We start from the raw sequence: 21,380 nt of genomic DNA, 5'->3' as shown, positions 1-21,380 counted from the left end.
GGCCTTACACACAGACGCTTGGAAACAACTAACTGCTATTAAATCTATAACAGTGAAAAACGTTTTTTGGTTTTTAAATGCACGCTATTGTGAAACCAGTGAGTGAGTGGTGGCACTGGGCAAGTGGGCACAGTATATGCTGCGAGCCTGACACACATGCTTGCAGACAACTAACTGCTATTCAGTCTATTACAGTGAAAAAAAGTTTTGGGGTTTTTTAAATGCACGCTATTGTGACACCAGATAAGAGTGGCACTTTGAACTGGCAAAGGTTGGCAGAGTACACGTTGTAGGCCTGACACACACCCGCTTGGAAACAATTAACTGCTATTCAATCTATAACAGTGAAAAACGTTTTTGGGTTTTTAAATGCACGCTATTGTGACACCAGATAAGAGTGGCACTTTGAACTGCAAAAGTTGGCAGAGTACATGTTGTAGGCCTGACACACAGATGCTTGGAGACAACTAACTGCTATTCAATCTATAACAGTGAAAAAAGTTTTTTGTTTTTTAAATGCACGCTATTGTGACACCAGATAAGAGTGGCACTTTGAACTGGCAAAGGTTGGCAGAGTACACGTTGTACGCCTGACACACAGACACTTGGAGACAACTAACTGCTATTAAATCTATAACAGTGAAAAACGTTTTTTGGTTTTTAAATGCACGCTATTGTGAAACCAGTGAGTGAGTGGTGGCACTGGGCAAGTGGGCACAGTATATGCTGCGAGCCTGACACACATGCTTGCAGACAACTAACTGCTATTCAGTCTATTACAGTGAAAAAAAGTTTTGGGGTTTTTTAAATGCACGCTATTGTGACACCAGATAAGAGTGGCACTTTGAACTGGCAAAGGTTGGCAGAGTACACGTTGTACGCCTGACACACAGACACTTGGAGACAACTAACTGCTATTCAATCTATAACAGAGAAAAAGGTTTTTTGGTTTTTAAATGCACGCTATTGTGAAACCAGTGAGTGAGTGGTGGCACTGGGCAAGTGGGCACAGTATACGCTGCGAGCCTGACAAACAGACGCTTGCAGACAACTAACTACTATTCAATCTATTACAGTGAAATATATATATTTTTTTAATGCAAGCTATTGTGACACAAGTGAGTGAGTGGTGGCACTGGGCAAGTGGGCACAGTATCCACTGTGAGCCTGACACAGAAGCTGGCAGACAACTATCTGCTATTCAATCTATTACAGTGAAAACATTTTTTTAAATGCAAGCTTTTGTGACACCAGTGAGTGAGTGGTGGCACTGGGCAAGTGGGCACAGTATCCACTGTGAGCTTGACACAGAAGCTGGCAGACAACTAACTGCTATTCAATCTATTACAGTGATTTTTTTTTAAATGCAAGCTATTGTGACACCAGTGAGTGAGTGGTGGCACTGGGCAAGTGGGCACAGTATCCACTGTGAGCCTGACACAGAAGCTGGCAGGCAGGCAGGCAACTGCAATTACATTACACACAAAAAAGCAGACTGATGTTCCAGCCCTAAAAAGGGCTTTTTGGGGTGCTGTCCTTACAGCAGAGATCAGATGAGTCCTTCAGGACTGTAGTTGACACTGTATACACTAACCTAGCTATCCATTTCCCTATCAAATCAACAGCAGCTACACTTTCCCTCCTCTCACTAAGCATGCAGCTTGAGAATGAATCTAAAATGGATGCTGTCCAGTAGGTGGGAGGGTCTGCTAGGGAGGGTGTGCTGCTGATTGGCTGGAATGTGTCTGCTGACTGTGAGGTACAGGGTCAAAGTTTACTCAATGATAAAGAATAGGGGGCGGACCGAACATCGCATGTGTTCGCCCGCGGCGGCGAACGCGAACATGCTATGTTCACAGGAACTATTCGCCAGCGAACCGTTCGGGACATCACTAGTATTCACTAATACCAACCACAGTTCACCAACAAATTACTGTTGTGTTAACTCCTACTTAAAAGAGACTACTTTAACCCCTTAAGGACACATGACATGTGTGACATATCATGATTCCCTTTTATTCCAGAAGTTTGATCCTTAAGCGGTTAAATAGCCTACTTTCAAGCAAACTCAAGTGTTTCACTTGTGCGTGTAGCTCGCACAGATTGACCACTGTTACGGTTGCCTCCAGGCTGGCTGGAAGTTGGACCGTAGGAAAGGATGCTCCTAGCGCTCACCAAAGGATCATCAGCACCGTAGACACCATAACTACTGCGTACTCCACAAACCACTGCTGCTGGTCTGGTATCTCTCCGTCTGCTCTGCGCCCTGGACCTACGACCAGGCTCCAGTTTCCAGTAGGTGAACCTCTTCCTTCTGTAGAGTGAAGCAGGATCAGGAACAAGAGCTCTTACAAGAGCTCAGTAGCTAAGGGAGTATGAAGAGCATAGCAATCCCTGTAGTGATTATTGCTGTCCCCTACAGACATGAGTCAAGGCTGCAAGTTAGAGGGTCAGAAGAGGTCTGAGGTGCTGGAACACCCATCCTGGTTTTTATTACAAGTGTACACATACAGGCCACACCCAGGGGGAGGCATAAAATAACCAATAGTATCATGAGTGCAACCCACACATCCCCTCCCCTTAGTGTGACACATAATCCCATTATACATACAGTTAAAATATACTTTTTACACAACTTTCATAACTCTAAAACCATACATCACATTCACATAAAAATACATATCCACAATCAATCCATTCAGGGGAACAACATATTAAAAAATGGCATGAATCCGACCAGGGGTTCAAAAGTTACTAAAAGTATCTTTTGTCCCTTACTAGCCGCATGGCAAACCGGTTTAGACAGGTTTTACATAGGCCTTTATCCTGGAGACAAAGAGGAAAGTAATCCAATTATCCAGGGCTAGAAGCAGACTCCATTAACCACATGGTTGCAGAAAGACATAAAACACTTTAAAATACAGAAAGTCACCTTTTACACATAACACACAGACATTTCACATATCCCCAGATAGCTGGGATCTGAGCGCACAAAACTACCGAATAGCGCGCAGATCCTATTCACACAGTTCAATTGCCATGGAGCTAAAGTCTTTCCCATAGTCTTTCATTATATGAATAGGCTCCATGGCATAGCTATCTGGGGTATCACCGCTCACACAGGGCCATAGTCATAAGGAAGGAGGCTGGCAAATAGGCTTCTCCACAATCCAGGGAAGCAGGGCAATTTTCCATTTAAAGGGCCAGTTACAAATAGCAGTTTGTAACAACCACGTCCTCTCCTTGCAACAGGAGCTCCACCAACACCAGAAGCACCACGAGCAGGGCCACGTCCCTTATTTGTGTTCATTCTTTGCATTCATTCTTTGCGTTCACCCACCAAACTAACAGATGTTTTATGTCAGGCGACAATGTAACCGCCAACAGTAAACAATTATTTTATTTTTATTTTTTGTTTATCGGACTGCAAGAAATGCACCGCAGGCCACAAATGTACTATTTAGCACCCAGAAAATAAGAATTTTTACAACTGCACTATAAGCACACTATTAGTCGCTTCGATTTGACTCTCAGATATGAAGTGCACCCCACTAATGTACTATTTAGCACCCAAAAAAATTTACTTTTTAAAACTCCGATGTAACCACGTTATTTGAAGCTTCTATTTGACTCTCAGATATGAAGTGCACCCCACCCCACTAATGTATTAGTTTGCAGAATTATTTCCTAAGCTGTCCCTATCAGCGGCAGCATCTTCTCCCTACACTAAGACCGCATGTGCGTGCGACGCTACGCGACTCCAGCTTATATATAGAGGCTGGGTCACATGGTGCACTGGCCAATCACAGCCATGCCATTAGTAGGCATGGCTGTGATGGCTTCTAAGGGCACACGAGTCAAACGCTGGTTGATTGGCTGCCCTGCAGCCTTTGAAAACACGCCATTAAATCGCTGAACACTGAACTCCAACCCGAATATACAGTGATATGACCGTGTTCGGGTATGGGGTCCAAGAAAAACCTAATGTTCGGTACGAACCCGAACTTTACAGTTTGGGTTCGCTCAACTCTAAATAGCAGGAATATATTTGGATAAATGTTGGTCAGATTTCAATTATTAGAAATCATAATTAGCTAAGGAATATATGGTTATAAAAATTATATTCCTGCAGGTGGATAAATAAAGATAACAATATATTAGGTAAATTTGCCAAATGTTAGCATACCAAATTTTTATCCAGAGGTATTGACTTGTTCTGAAATTAAGGATAGTGAATCTTAATTAGGAAAGTTAAAATTCTGCAAATGTAAAAACCTGGTTAGAAATATTCTTATTGGATGGTGCATGTCTTAAGTGCATGTCTATATTCATTATTTTGCCCAATAATGTAAGGCAATCAACATTCAACACACTAATGGTTTATTGAAGGTATATATTTAGGGTACTCCAATGTATCATGTCACGATCCCTATATACATTTTGTTAATATCAATTTCATCTTGATGAGTGTTTTCCGGGATTCTTAAAGTGACAGTGTTGTGATTAGTAAATATCCTTATATTTTACTTTTTATAGGGTTTAGAAGGTAAGTATATCTTAATAGTGAAAACTTCTATATAAAGAAACAATCATAACAAATCTGTACTGGTATAAAAGTCTTAGTTTTAGTGCTTTAAATATTTACAAGTGCTGTATTTATTACTATAGATCATTATATAAATGGAGAGTAGGAGAAAACCTTGTTAAGTCCCCTTAGGCGGTAGATCCAATAACATTCTCTCCTTCTCAGTCTTTGGTTCCAATTGCCTTTCCTTTGATCTGGTTTAATTAACTCAATGCCCTGGAACTTAAGTACTGGGGGGTCCCCATTGTGGGCATTCTTAACATGTCTAGAGACTGGAGTCTCTATATTTCTTACAGTTTTTATGGAACTAATATGTTCCAAACATATGACATGTTGCATTGACATGTGATTAGATAAACTACTCCCTTAGAATTGCAATTAAAAAAGGAAAGAGCCTTGAACGCCTCTGTATGTGAGCTATTTTCGAAACTTTTTGAATTCTTACAAATGTAATTGCAGGCTTTACACCTACCACATTTATAAGTTCCATTCAGTTTGTCAGATAGCCTATGTACTAAAGGTGTCTTTGAGGTTCCTGCCTCTTCTAGCCACAATGCATGCATGTGATGGTATTATGTCCTCTAGTTGTTCATCTTGTTTTAAAAGAGGCCAAAACCGGTTCATGACTAATCTCACTTGGTCCCAGCCGGCATCAAAGGTTGCGACACATCTGAGTTGTTTTTTATCCAAATATTTATTCATCGGAGAGGGTACTCTATCTTCTCTTAGGAGACTCTTTCTTTCAGTTAGAAGAGCTCTATGGTAGGCTCTCTTTAGGCATTTGTTCGGATACCCTTTGGACCTAAACATTGAGCGTAGTTCTCCGGCCCTTGCTTTGAAGTCTTCAATATCCGAACAGTTACGCCTAGGACGTAAATATTGGCCAATGGAGATCTCCCTTTTTTGTTGTGTAGTTAAGTAAACTGTTAGTGACAGTACTTTTCCTAAATAAATTGGTCTTTATTATTCCGTTGGAGTCTGGAATTAGGGTAAGATCCAGGAAGTTAAGAGAAGGGATGCCCACTTCGGCCGTAAATTTTAGATTTAGATCATTAATGTTTAATGACTGTACAAAGTGGGAGAATTCTTCTCCTGAGCCCGTCCAGATGATCACTATGTCGTCTATGTATCTTTTCCAAAAAAAGATGCATTGGTAAGGGCATTTTTAGGGGGTGCAAAGACTACTTGTTCTTCCCACCACCCCAGGTGCAGGTTAGCATATGAGGGCGCGCAAGACGTCCCCATAGCAGTTCCCTGCACCTGGTGGTAGTACACTCCATCGAATAAAAAGAAATGATGTGTCAAGACAAATTTGAGGAGGTCTACATGTATGTTTAGGTGTGCTCCTCCCTTCAGAAAATGGCTGGTATGTTTGAGGCCCAAAGTGTGAGGAATCAAACTATATAGGGATGCTACATCCAGGCTGCAAGGTATGGATTTATTCGGCCAATGTTTGCGTGGTGTCCCTCAAATATGAGGGAAGTTGAGATACTAGGTTTTACGGCACCCCCAGGCATACAGGGCTTAAACAGCAATTTAGTAGATCTTCCCCTTCCAGATATACAGGCACAGCTACTGCAGAACACCAAACTCCCAAACTGGATACAAAATAGCACTCTAACTCCCGAACTGGAACCTCACAAATAGCTGCTAGCAGACGAACAGGAAAAGCAGACAATCAGCGTACACTACTGGTAATCAGTCTCTAACAGCATACAGTAAATCCCCCCAAGAACGAGACAAGGCTCCGTGTTGAGGGTCAAGCAGTTGTCTGAGGTGCAGGCCCACCCAGTCTGGTTTTTATTACAGTCTTGCAAATACAGGACTGCCCACAGGGAGGTATAAAATATACAGTAACATATTAGTTACAACCCACAGATTCCCTCCCCTTATCCTGAGAGGTAACCCAATTACACATACTTTTTACCACAATGCATCCTGGCTTCCTCTCCTCTGCCCTGGAGATAATTGAGAAGTAATTCAATTATCTCCCAGGACAGAGACAAGACTCCATTATGCACATGGTTAGCACAAAGCATTAAAATACTGTACAATACACAAAGTCACATTTTATACATAAAACACAGACATATCAGAGACAAGACTCCATTATGCACATGGGGACACAAAGACATTAAAACACTTTAAAATACATAAAGTCACCTTTTACACATAACACACAGACATTTCACATATCCCCAGATAGCTGGGATCTGAGCGCACAAAACTACCGAATAGCGCTCAGATATTATTCACACAGTTCAATTGCCATGGAGCCGAAGTCTTTAACTACACGAATGGGCTCCATGGCATAGCTATCTGGGTTAACACATTCACATAAAGTCTGGTCCATAGTCCAAAGGCAGCAGGCGGGCAGCCAGGCTTCTCCAATGCAATGTGGCGAGATTGCTCTCGTCACACTAGGGGTTTTAGAATACGGTCAAGGTAGATGCTTGCATTTTGAGTCATATTGTCTGTGGCGAAACCGACTTCTCCACGTGTCCTTGGAGGGGGCTGCTTGCCTTCTGACTATGGCCCGGAAAGATGTGGCCCTTTAATTACAAGTTTTGGACATAATGGATTTGTATGGTGCTGCTGGCCCTTTAAAAAACATCCGTGGACATATTATGACTTTTAGGAATAATGTCCCTTTAAGACTGTGTAGCAGATTGCATTCAGGCTGTCTTCAATAATATGTATGCTATTATGTGTTTGGTAAATTGTAAATGTGTAGGTTCTATGTGATAAATGTAACAGTATGTATTTTTATGTCTTTTATTGTCCTTTGTCTGCCATGTGGCTAATTGAGTTTTGCCTCGGTACTTGGAGATAATTGGATTACTTCTCAATTATCTCCAGGATAGAAGACTCTGAAACTGGTTTGGGCCGGAAAGCCATGCTGGCAGGGGTTTTTATTAATACTTTTGCTAACTTTTGAACCCCTGGTCTAAATCGTGCCATTTTTTATTATGTTGTTCCCCTGAATGGATTGATTATGAAAATGTATGTTTTATGTTTGTGACGTATATTTTAGAAGTTATAAATATTGTGTAAAAACTGTATTTCTCTGCTTGTGATAATTAGATTTCCCATTGTGTAAGATAATTGTATGCTTACTAATGCAAGGAGCCTATATAACAAAATGGGGGAACTAGAGGCAATAGCATGCACTAAACAATACGATATAATAGGCATAACAGAAACATGGTGGGATGAGACACATGACTGGGCAGTTAACTTAAATGGGTACACATTATTTAGGAGGGATAGGAAAAACAAGAAGGGTGGTGGGGTATGTTTGTATGTCAGCTATGAGTTCAAGTCAAATCTTAGGCATGTGGAGTGTGACGAGGAAAATGTGGAAGCTTTATGGGTAGATATCTGCTTGGGGCAAACAAAGGGAAATACGTTATTGGTTGGGATATGCTATAAACCACCAAATGTAAATATTAATGAGGAAGAACTGCTGTTAGAGCAAATTGGTGAAGCTGCAAATCGGGGGAACACATTAATTATTGGAGATTTTAATTACCCAGACATAAATTGGGATAGAGGGACTAGTACTTCAAGTAGGGGAATCCGTTTTTTGAATGTGTTAAATGACACCTTTATGTCACAACTGGTACAAGGACCAACTAGAAAGGATGCTTGTCTGGATCTCGTTATAACAAACAATGTTAATCTTTTAACCAACATTCAAGTAGGGGAGCATTTGGGAAATAGTGATCACAATATGGTAACTTTTGAAATAAACTCAAAAAAGCAAAAGCATGTGGGGTATATTAAAACGTATAATTTAAAAAAAGCCAATTTTAATAAGATTAGGGCAGCTCTACAACATATCGACTGGCATAAACGCCTTAGTGATAAAAACAATGAGGAAAAATGGAAACTATTCAAACAAATATTAGAAAGGTACATTTTTATAAAAGAAACAAATTAAAACCAATGTGGCTTAGTAGAGAAGTAAAACAAGAGATTAAAAATAAGAAAAGGGCTTTTAAAGCATTTAAATCGGACCAATCAGATGCATCCTATATAAGATATAAGGAAGCCAATAATACTTGCAAAAAGGCAATTAAAGTGGCTAAACTAGAAAATGAGAAATTGATAGCCAAAGAATGCAAAACAAACCCCAAATATTTTTTCAAGTACATTAATTCTAAAAAAACAAAAAATGAAAGTGTAGGTACACTGACAACAGAGATGGGTCTGTTAGTCAATGAAGACCAGGAAAAGGCAGAAATTTTAAATAACTTTTTCTTCAGTATATATTAATGAGGATCTATGGCAAGAGATATGCATATGATTGCTGCAACAAACTTGCAGATAACTTGTGATTGGATAACTCGAGACAAGGTGCTACAGCTATTAAAGAAAATTAATGTAAATAAATCTCCGGGGCCTGACGGTATCCACCCACGAGTACTTAAGGAGCTAAGTGGGGAAATAAGTGAACCTCTGTATTTAATTTTTCAAGATTCTTTTGTTTCAGGTATTGTACCGGAGGATTGGAGGAAGGCAGATGTTGTTCCTATTTTTAAAAAGGGTTCAAAATCCTTGCCTGGAAATTATAGACCTGTGAGCTTAACTTCTGTGACTGGGAAATTATTTGAACGGCTATTAAGGGATAATATTCAGGAATTCATTGGGAAGAACTGTGTTATTAGCAATAATCAGCATGGTTTTATGAATCATAGGTCATGTCAAACTAACCTAATTGCATTCTACGAAGAAGTAAGTAGAAAAATAGATCAGGGTGTTGCAGTGGATGTAATCTACTTGGATTTTGCCAAGGCATTTGATACGGTTCCTCACAATAGGTTAGTCGTCAAACTAAAAGAAATTGGTCTAGATGAATATTCTTGTTCTTGGGTAGAACATTGGCTTAAGGATAGAGTACAGCGAGTTGTCATAAATGGTAAATTTTCAAGCTGGACAAAAGTGGTAAGTGGTGTCCCTCAGGGTTCTGTTTTGGGACCGCTTCTATTTAACATATTTATAAATGAGCTTGAAATGGGCATTGAAAGCCATGTATCAGTGTTTGCAGATGACACAAAACTTTGTAAAGTAATAAAATGTGAGCAGGATATTGCCTTGCTGCAGAGGGATTTGGATAGATTGGGGGACTGGGCACTAAAATGGCAGATGAAATTTAACGTAGAAAAATGCAAAGTTATGCACTTCGGGGTTAAGAATGCACAAGCAATTTACACCCTAAATGGTAGTGAACTAGGGATAACCACACACGAGACGGATTTGGGAATTGTTATAGACAACAAATTAGGTAGCAATATGCAATGTCAATCTGCCGTTGCTAAGGCCAGTAAGGTTTTGTCATGTATAAATAGGGGCATAAATTCTCGAGATGAAAATATAATTTTGCCTCTTTATAAATCACTGGTAAGACCACACCTTGAATATGCTGTGCAATTTTGGGCACCTGTTCTAAAGAAGGATATCATGGCACTAGAAAAAGTGCAGAGACGAGCTACAAAATTGATAAAAGGAATGAAGAAAGGTTAAAAAATGTAAATCTCTTCAGTTTGGAAAAACGGCGCCTTAGAGGGGATATGATAACATTATACAAATATATTCGGGGCCAGTACAAACCATTATCTGGAAATCTATTCATAAACAGGGCTATACATAGGACACGAGGTCACACATTTAGGCTTGAAGAAAGGAGATTTCATCTAAGGCAAAGAAAAGTTTTTTTTACAGTAAGAGCAATAAGGATATGAAATTCGTTGCCGGAAGAGGTGGTTTTGTCAGAGTCTATACAGATGTTTAAATTGCAATTGGATAAATACTTGCAAAAACATAACATACAGGGATACAATGTCTAATTAGTGGGGTAATAGCTGCTTGATCCAAGGAGACATCTGACTGCTATTTTGGGGTCAAGAAGGAATTTTTTCCTAGTTTGTTGCAAAATTGGAAGTGCTTCAGACTGGGTTTTTTGCCTTCTTTTGGATCAACAGCAAAAGCATATGTGAGGAAGGCTGAACTTGATGGACGCAAGTCTCTTTTCAGCTATGTAACTATGTAACTATTTAACTATGTAACAGGCAGGGGGAGGACTTTACTGTGGGTTGTAACTGTTATTTGATTGGTTATTTTATACCTCCCTGTGGGCGGTCCTGTATGTGCAAGACTGTAATAAAAACCAGGCTGGGTGTGCCAGCAAGGAGTTCCTGTTTTAAGTGTCGATTGCCAGGAGTGTAAGCAGTTCGTAGGGCTTTTCCTGTTCGGCTGCTTCCATGGTTCATGGTTTTCCTGCTCGGGAGTTGGGGGATTCGTAGAGTTTGGAGTTCAAGAGGTTGGTGATTGCAGTAGCTGCTGGTCTATCTGAAAGGGGATTATCACCTAAACGTTTTTTATCCTCTTGTGAGCAAAACGGTCCGTTACATTGTCATTTCCCGAGACTATGGGTCTCCCCGTCAATATACTGTGTTGTTTATGTATTTTTGGTAATCTGTAAAAAGTGGAGACAAATGAATTGCCACTCAGCATGTAGTCATATTCGTTCTTAGAGATCACTTTATTATCAAGACCTTTTTGTAAGATATTCTTCAGTTCCTCTATAAATATTTTTGTAGGATCTTGCTTGATAATTCTGTACATAGTGTGATCTGTAACTATTCTTTTAGTCATCTCTACATATTTTATGGTATCCATGATCACAATATTTCCCCCTTTATCAAAGGGTTTAATTGTTATTTACTTATTTTCTTTTAACCCCTCCAGAGCCTTAAATTTCATTGATGTTAAGTTGGAATTTGGTTTAACCCCTTAAGGACACATGACAGAAATATTCTGTCATGATACCCTTTCATTCCAGAAGTTGTTTCTTTAAGGGGTTAAAACTTAACTCTGGTGTCGTGATTCTTTCAATTTCATTACATACTAGCTCCACACAGTTCTCAACATATTTGGAGTCCCCTAGTTTTGGACTCTTTTTCCTGAGGTCTGTAAGGGGGTATTTTACTCCCACCTCACGGTCATTTTCTTCTAGAAATTCAGCCAGTATCATAGTTATACGGTAATAGGTGTAATCTAATACACCGAAACGCGCGTTGGGTCATCTTCTATTTTTTCATCCTCACAGAGCAATTCTATTATGCACGTTTGGGGTATTTAGACCACCTTATTTTCTTCTTGTTCATAAATCTTCTGTCATTAACTTGGAGTGATGATTTGGTATGGCTGTGTTTGGGAATGACCGTACGTTATCTTAGAAACAGCTGAAGCATAGAACACCCACAAAGGTGTTACTAGGAGATTTAGGGAAAAGCAGCAGCAGTCACCATGTGGACCATATGAATGAATGCTTACCTTTTTCCAGTGTCCCGTCTTTTGTTGTCTATGCTACGGAATACATATAGATCCGCTTCACATGGGAGCTTAGCAATCACTGTACGGATACTCTCTCATTGGCATCTCCATCAAGTAGGAGAGGTCATCACAAGCCCCCTAAGCGGTATAGCTTCATCCAACTTATGGACAATAGAGGTTTCCACTAGATCTATATCATCCAATATTCAGCAGTATTATTATCATAGGCGTGCGCAGCCTATTGCATTAGGGTGTGCACCCTAAAGCAGACCCTAAAGCACAAGCACACGACGCGTATATATATATATATATATATGTATATACATATATACACACATATATGCATGCACACATACACTGCTGTGTGTGTGTGTGCTGTGTGAGGGTGCAGTTAGTATGATGTGTGTGGTGAGGGTGCTGGTGTGTTTGCGCTTGTGAGGTTGCTGTTAATGTACTGTGTGTGAGGGTACCGTTAGTGTGCTGTGTGTGTGTTTGTTAGGGTCCTGTTTGTGTTTTTGAGGGTACTGTTAGTGTGCTGTGTGGGTGCTGTATGTGGGTTGGTGCTGTATGTGTGTAGGTCCTGTATGTGTGTAGGTCCTGTATGTGTGTAGGTGCTGTATGTGTGTAGGTCATGTATGTGTGTGGGTGCTGTGTATGTGTGTTGGTGCTGTGTATGTGTGTGGGTGCTGTGTATGTGTGTGGGTGCTGTATGTGTGTGGGTGATTGTGGGAGGTGGAGGTGGGGGTACATTACTCAATATCCCCTCTCCCTTCTTAATTTATGTAGGGAGGGGGGGTCTTGTTCCTTGCTGCCTTCCCTGGTGGTCCAGTGGAGGTGGGGGCAGATTACTTAATTTGTAATCTGTTCCATATGTAGGGAGGGGGATCCTTGCTGCCTTCCCTGGTGGTCCAGTGGTGAGTGAACTCTAGCCTGCGGGGCAAGAGTTCACTCTCGCGAGAGGAACCCGGCGGAGCTGCTGGCAAGAGCTCCCGGGTCCTCTCCTGCCTCCCTCACTGCCTGTGATCCTGAAATTTCCCCTGCTGGTCTCACTCCATAGGTGTGTCGCAGGGATAAGGGTGTGCCCAGGCACACCCGGCACACCCCGTGTGCAGGCCTATGATTATTATTATCGTATTCAGGTCAACCTGTGATTTTATTTACAGCCATGTTCAGGGAAACTTAATAATTACTACTTAGTGAATAATCCCTCTCACAATATACAGAAGTCCAAGCTGCACTTTAGCAAAACAAATGAACCAACTTCTATATTTGGATCTCATATAAGAACTCAGTGGGGAATACTAGTACCTTCATTCACCAGTATATTTTTTTTCGTTATTTTTGCTGCTATTGTATTCTTTATGTATATAAGGTTAATAAAGTTTCTATATTTTGTTGGATACTATTACAGCATTATAACTGTATCCTTTCCCTCTATTCATACCTATTACCTCCAAGCAAGTCATTATTATTCTTTGTAAACAATTTAAGTGCATTCCAATACTTATACCAGCACTGAGTGTCTCCCTAGTTGTCTCCTCCTTTTGTTGTTTCTGTAATTCAATTAATGGGTGTCTCCCTAGTTGTCTCCTCCTTTTGTTGTTTCTGTAATTCAATTCATGGGTCCAAGCCTTAGGTGGAGCTGGTACCACCACTCTGACTGCATCACCCTGCGTCTGTTCCAATTTATTTTGGATATAGAGACAGGGAATCTCTTTTTTAAGGTCTATTTTACAATTGATAAATACTTGCAAAAACATAACATACAGGGATATTATTTCCAATTAGTGTGGTAATAGCTGCTTGATCCAAGGAGACATCTGACTGCTATTTTGGGGTCACCGACTTGACCCTAAAGACCTTGCCCGACATGTAGACTGGGCCCCAAAGTGTGAGCAGGCATTTCAAGCCCTCAAGAACACCTTGATGTATGCCCCTGTCCTGGCTGCTCCTAATCCCAGAAAACGTTTTCTTGTTCACACAGATGCCTCCATGTTTGGGTTAGGAGCTGTACTAAACCAGGTCGGCAACAATGGCAGCGAACACCCTGTGGCTTAACTCAGCAGAAAGATACTCCCCAGGTAAGCTATGCCGCCATCGAGAAGGAGATGGCCCTCAAAAACTACAGCCCTACCTCTACATACAACAATTCTCCCTGCTCACGGATCACAACCCGCTGATATGGATTAACCGGGTCTCGGGGGACAATGCCAGGCTGTTGCGATGGAGCTTGGCACTACAACCTTATGACTTTACCACCCATTACTGACCCGGTAAGCAAAACGACAATGCCGACGGATTATCGAGACAGACAGCCCTGGAGAAGTGATCTGTGAGCTCTCCCCCAGACATCCACGAGCTGATCCGTTGGGATCAGACTGTGTATGCTGGCTTGTGGTTAAAGGGGAGCTGTGTGGCGGGACCGCTGCCTGTTCGTGAATTGCTGTATTCTATTCTGCGTGTTTCCACGTTATTTTTGCAAGAATGTGCCTGCTCCCCATTCGGGAGGTCCTCGTAATGAGGTGTCAAAACAGTGTTTGGGTCCGGGATCCAAAAACCGTAATGTTCGGTACGAACCCAAACTTTGCAGTTCGGGTTCGCTCAACTCTAAATACACTCAATGATAGTGTATGTGCATATAAAAGTATTGAAACAGGATCGTGACCGCTGGGGGATCGGCTGGGACCTGGTGAGTACAATGGATGGCGGGAATGTTCTATGCTGCCTTGTGGCATTTAGGACAACCAAGACGGCATAGAACACCCGATGTCCTTAAGGGGTTAAGTTTCCTGTAAGCATAAAGAGAGCATAGAGACATAATTTTACATTTTAAGATGTGTTAACCTATACATTTGAAATATGTTATATTAGCATTTATTTATAATAATGACATCTTCAATGGAAATCCAACCTATTCCACCTGCAAATATTACCCACATTCAAACTAAGTAGTTTGTTAATGCTTTTGCAATTTCTCACACTGACTATTGTAATTCTCTCTGAATTAGTCTCTTAGAAAACCAAAACTACTGCTGCCAGACTTATTTTTCTGTCCTGTTACTCCTCTCACAAGCCACCACTCATATAGTTGGTTGGTTTCCTTTACACTATAGGATTCAATTTAATATATTAAATCTTACCCAGGGCTTCTACAAGGATTTTTGGCTACACAGGTGATGATACATTTTGTCACCCCCCAGCCTCCTGCAAACAATATGCATCTTCACCTGAGTTTCTCTTAATCCCCTTTTGCATTTCTTACCACCTTACCACCCAAGCCCCTATGTGTTTCTCTTTCTCCCCTTCCCAAGCTCTTCTGCGTGTTTCTTTCTCCACATGCCCCTTTGTGTGTCTTTGTCCCATTTGCCCTTTTGTGTGTCTCTTTCTACCCCAAGCCCCTTCCCCGCCAGCCCCACTGTGTTTCTATTTCCCCACAGCCTCTCTGTGTGTCTGTTTCTCCTCCGAGCCCCCTTTGTGTATCTCTCATTCTCCCCCACAGCTGACCTATGTGTCTCTTTCTTCTAGACACTCAGTGTGTCTCTTCCCCAGCACTTTAACTCTGTCCCAGCACCCTCTTTTTTTCTATATATATATACATACATACATATACTATTAACTTCCCCCCTCTCCCAGCTATTCTGTATTTTTCCTCCCTCCCCAGCCCCTTTAAGTCCCTTTCTCCCCCTATTACCTCTATGTTTCTCTTCCACCCTTCCCGTCTGTGTGTGTCTCTTTTTCGCTCCAGCCCCTCTATGTCTCTCTTTCTTTACACCAGCCTTTCTGTGTGTCTCTTTCCCTCCCAGGCCCTTTTGTGTGTCTCTTTCACTCCCCCACGTCCCTTTTCAGTCTCTTCCACTTCCCTGCCCTTCTCCTGTCCCTTTCTCATTTCTTTCCCCTTCCCTCCTGATTATCCTCTGTATCCTCTACCCAGTCTGAAAGAAAACTGTTCATTGTTCTCAGTGAGCTCTTCCTGTAAGATTGAGTAGAGGATACAGAAGATCCTCTAATGCGGTCCACTCACCCATGCTACATTTTATACAAATATACAAACAAAAATAAAGCAAGACAAATGTGAAATGCCTGTAATAAATGTTTATAAACTTACTATATACTTGCTCAGTCTGTTCTCTGATACACCTCTAGTCTGCAGTAGTTTCTTCAGCCCCCTCGCCTCTTCCCTTACCATTCCACTCCCAGTTGCTTATTTTTAATCCTGCTCCCTCACTCATGAACTATCTAGTGGTAGTTTGCATGAAACTATGTGCACATTCATGACTTTTCATGAGTCCAGTGTCCATCAAGAAAATCTTCTTTTAAAACTTACTACATAGATCTGTATTCTTCTAATCAGAAGCCTGATCAATTTTAAAAAGTAAATGGGTATTCCCTCATCTCCTGGCTTAAAATAAAAAAAAAAATCTGTACTTCATTGTTTCAGTTAGTATGAAAAATAGCAGCATCTGTCTTTATATTCAATTGTTCTCACTGATTTTTGAAAATGATTGAAGCATATATATGCTTACCAATTCTGTCTGTCATATGTTTCCTTAATTTTTTTTACTGTTTTAAAATGAAAAAGTCAACCTATGACCATACTGAACTCACTGTTTGTAATTTCATTATTTTCCTCCTCAGGAGGGTCCCATGCAGCTGGATGTGATCTTCCCACTCCTAGATGATAATTTCTTAATAGGTGGTTTAACTGAGCACTATTTAGCACTGGATAGTCATTTTGAAGATTGCTCCATGAAAGCTGGATCAAATAATGAGAAGAGAAAAACAATATATTATATGTTAGCATTTAAATTCATTTTTTCACAATCAAAAGTACCTTAAAGTAACACTTAAAAGTTCATAACCACTTTGGCCCTCCATAGTGATTAAGGTGCCAGGAGTGCACAGGTGCCTTTCCAGGGTAATTAATCAAACCATGGTTTGTTAAAGGTTTGACAATATACCTGGGGTATTTTGTTAGATCTAAAAGAATGCCATTAGAGTTGAGCGAACCCGAACTGAAAAGTTCGGGTCCGTACTGAACATTAGGTTTTTTGGACCCGGACCCAAACACGGAAATATCACTGTATCTTCGGGTTCGAGTTCAGTGTTCGACGATTTAATGGCGCATTTTGAAAGGCTGCAGGGCAGCCAATCAACAAGCGTTTGACTAGTTTGACCTTAGAAGCCATCACAGCCATGCCTACTAATGGCATGGCTGTGATTAGCCAGTGCAGCATGTGACCCAGCCTCTCTATATAAGCTGGAGTCGCGTAGCGCCGCACGAACATGAGGTCTTATTAGTGTAGGGAGAGGATGCTGCTGCTGATAGGGACAGCTTAGGAAAGAATTCTGCAAACTAGTGCATTAGTGGGGTGGGTTGCACTTCATATCTGAGAGTCAGAAGCTTCAAATACCATGATTACATTAGAGTTTTAAAAAGTAAATTTGTTTTGGTGCGAAATAGTACATTAGTGGGGTAGTACATTAGTGGGGTGCACTTCATATCTGGGAGTCAAATAGAATCGTCAAATACTGCGGTCACATTGCAGTTTTAGAACTTAACATTTTTGGGTGCTAAATAGTACATTTGCGGCCTGCGGTGCATTTCTTGCAGTCCAATAAAAATAAAAATAAAATTGAAGGGGGGCGTGTCCTAGCCGCACATGTGATCGGACGTGCAGACCGGAGCTCTCCCGGACCGCGGCACGAAAACGGCTCTAAACAGCGTGGAAAACCTTCGAGCAACGCCAAGAAATCACACACTGCAGGGTGAATACCCCAATACCACATGGCTACCAAAAAACTTAAACAAAAAACGCTAAATTCTCACCTAGAGAGGCCGCAAACCGCGGAGCTGAAAAACCAAAATGCCACCGACGGGCAGCACTCACCAGGCCACAGCTCTGAAGCAGGAGACAGCCAGCAGGAACATAACAGCCCTGCAACAAATGCTTCCATCAGGCTAATCATGCAAGAGCTACAAACCTCCTTCAAAGCAGACCTTATGCAGATGACTGCTGATATTAAAGCAGACATACACATCATGGGGGAACGCACTACCCGTTTGGAAGACAGGACGGAAGAACTAGTGGAGGCACATAACTCCATGGCAGATGCATACTCATCCCTGGAAAACAAAATCAAAGAACTGGAAGAAAAGGTGGCAGACCAAGAAGACAGGAGTAGGCGAAACAACATACGACTAAGGGGCATACTGGAAAATATCACACCACAAGATCTCCCCAGGTATGTCAAAGACCTGTTCAAGGCCTTAATCCCCTCCCTGTCGGAGGTTAAATTAATCCTGGACAGAACACACCGGCTCCCCAAGCCCAAACACCTCCCCCCTGACACTGCAAGAGACACTATAACCAGAGTCCCCCACTTCACTGTCAGAGACAGGATTATGCAAACCGCCAGAACCACCAACACGTGGCTGGAACCATACACTAACATCAAGCTATTTACAGACCTCTCCTCAGCAACCATGACCAAACGCCGCACCTTTGCACCTATAACGGAGGCGCTGAGAACCGCGAACATCCCCTACAAGTGGGGTTTCCCTGCAAAGCTGCTGATCAAAAAGAACGGCATTGTCCAATCCATTATGAATCCAGATGACGGCAAAAGAATGTTACAAGAGTGGGACATACCGCTCCCATCCGACGGCCCTCGGAAAAAACAAGTGAAGGCCCAAGCTCCAAAGACGCTCTCCAAGGACTGGTCACAGGTGCCCAGAACCTCTCGCACACTGGCAGAATCGGAGTCATCACCAACTTGAAAGGTTCACAGACCGATGCCACACCGCCAACATTCACGTGAACTTATCGTACAGGTTTACACCGATTTTGTGTTTTTGTTTTTTATGTACGACTACTGTTTACCTTAGAATGTATTGAAAAGTTTACTAGAAGGCTGAAACCTTAGCCGCGGCGGGTAGATCGCACCCGGACGCACTGTGCACGGACTCAGACTATTGTTGATCCCATACTCGTCAGGATCTCAATACTCTAACCCCGAGAGGAACACCCCCAAGGCTCCAGTAGCCCTATTTCTCCGTCGCCTAGAGCGTCCTATGTCACTGAGAAGTGACTTCAGTGACACACGGAGTATTGTATATAGTTATTACCCCATTACTCCCCTCCCCCCTCTGTGAGTATACCCAAGACTTACACGTACCCAACCTACAACGAATTCCTAGGTCTTTAATATCTAAGAGTACAGTGCATCTTACAATTACAGTATGGTGATTAAGATTATGTCCCTAAACGGAAAGGGCTTAACTCCCTGAATAAACGCAGGTTGGCCATACAGGAAGCTAAGAAATGTGGTGCTTTGGTGGTGTTCTTCCAAGAGACACACTTTAGGTGGAAGGACAGACCTAAATTCACCTCCAAATGGTTCCCCTACGACTTCCACACCTGTTACACAGCCAAAAAACGGGGTATTTCTATTTTTAAAAGCAAAGATGCAGTATTTTCTTTGGTCCGCAAGATAACCGATAAAAAAGGGCGCTACTTAATATTACAATGTCTCCTTAATAATACTCCGTACACATTAGTCAATATCTATGGTCCTAATGAGAATCAGCATGACTTTTAAACCTCAACTCTGGCACTACTTGTTATGTATAAATATGGGGAGGTGGTCATTGGAGGCGACACTAATTTCTTACTAGATGCCAAGTCCGACTCATCCACCGCTATAGGCCTTTCACGAGGCACCATGCGACAAAGAACGGCCCTAGCAACCAAAGCATGCACCACACTAGCTGCCCACCACTTGGTAGACCCATGGCGCATCCTCCACCCCACAGAAGTAGACTATACATGCCATACAACAGCACACAATAGCTACTCACGTATTGACCGTTTTCTTATTCCCGCCACCTTAATGCCAAGCATAGCAGAAGCTACTATCGGAACGATGTCATGGTCTGACCATGCACCTATTACCCTTAGCATTAACTAAACATTCCCTAATAAAGGGAAAGGCTTGTGGAGACTAAACGAGTCGCTTCTGGCAGACCCCTCCATAGTTGCACAGATCACTACAGACCTCCAGAACTATTTTACTGAAAATATGATGCATAACTCCTCTGTAGAACAGATTTGGCTAGCACATAAGGCGGTCATATGGGGAAGTCTTATAAAACATGCCAGTAGAGCCAAAAAGTTAAGGCTAGCAAAATACAATGCGCTGGTATCAGAAATCGCTACACTGACACATTCCAACAAGTGAGAGCCATGCAAGACCATGCAAGACCACCCACAAAACTCTACTGGCCCTCCACAACCAATTGAAAAACATAGAATTAGCTAAAACAATGTATCTTTTACGCAAGGCCAAACACAACTTTTTTGCCAATGGAAACAGGGCAGGTGCCAAACTGGCCTCCCAATTAAAGGAGAGAAGTGTCGCCTCCAGGATTGCTTTCCTAATAGATAATAAGGGAAAGAAGACATTGAATCCGCAAAGTGTTGAAGACCTGTAGACCTGTTTGCACAATATTACAGTGAATTGTATAATCTAAAAAAATGATCCCAACATGTTTCTGCCAACACATGGTGACATTGACAACTTTCTGACAGGCCTTGACCTACCAAAACTACAAGACGGAGACCTAGACTTGTTATAACAACCATTCTCCCTAGACGAGCTCACAGCTGTTATATCAAAACTCCCAGCTCACAAATCCCCAGGTCCCGATGGCTTTACGAATGCCTACTACCAGAAATTCTCCACCATCCTCACGCCACACCTTCTGAGTCTTATAAACCACTGTGCTACTACGGGTGCATTGCCAGATGAGATGCTGCTAGCCCATATACCCACCCTCCCCAAGCCTGGCAAACCCCCCAACCTGTGCAAAAACTTCAGGCCAATCTCCCTACTTAATGGAGATGCCAAAATTTATGCTAAACTTATCAGCAACCGACTGGCTCCTCCACAAACTAGTGCACAATGACCAGTCAGGGTTTATAAAAGGCCGTCAAGGCTCGGACAACACAAGGAAAATCCTGAACATGTTAGCAACACTTGACACGGGTGTTTCGAAGGGTCTCCTCCTCGCACTGGATGCGGAGAAGGCCTTCGACCGCTTAAACTGGACGTACATGACCGAAACTCTGCGCAAATACAACTTCCCTGAGTCTACCATTAAAAGTATTATGGCATTGTACCACAACCCAGCAGCCAAAGTCTCCCATGGAGGCTTCCTGTCCAACCCCTTCTCCATCACGAATGGCACCCGACAAGGATGCCCCCTCTCCCCCTTCTGTACATACTGGCCCTGGAACCATTGGCATGTAAAATCAGACTGCACCCTAATATACAAGGAATTCCCATACGAGGCAAAGTGTACAGCCTAGCCCTATTTGCCGATGACATCTTTGTGGCACTGACGGACCCTGCCCAATCATTACCCCACATGCTGAATCTCATACAACAATTTGGAAAA

General features: G+C 42.0%; 1 protein-coding gene across 3 annotated transcripts in view; it reads right to left on the bottom strand.

Moving 5' to 3' along the window:
• Window positions 1-21,380, bottom strand: part of RASIP1 (Ras interacting protein 1) — a 1,304,986-nt gene that overhangs the window by 137,190 nt on the left and 1,146,416 nt on the right. For all 3 annotated transcript variants that reach the window (XM_063436332.1, XM_063436333.1, XM_063436334.1), the window contains one exon: window positions 16,529-16,676. In XM_063436332.1, the coding sequence (XP_063292402.1) occupies window positions 16,529-16,676 (148 nt within the window). The remainder of the gene's footprint in view (window positions 1-16,528; window positions 16,677-21,380) is intronic.

This window comes from Pelobates fuscus, chromosome 11, assembly GCF_036172605.1.
Source record: "Pelobates fuscus isolate aPelFus1 chromosome 11, aPelFus1.pri, whole genome shotgun sequence".
Classification (NCBI taxonomy): Eukaryota; Metazoa; Chordata; class Amphibia; order Anura; family Pelobatidae; genus Pelobates; species Pelobates fuscus.
This window is presented reverse-complemented; position numbering and strand designations above follow the sequence as displayed.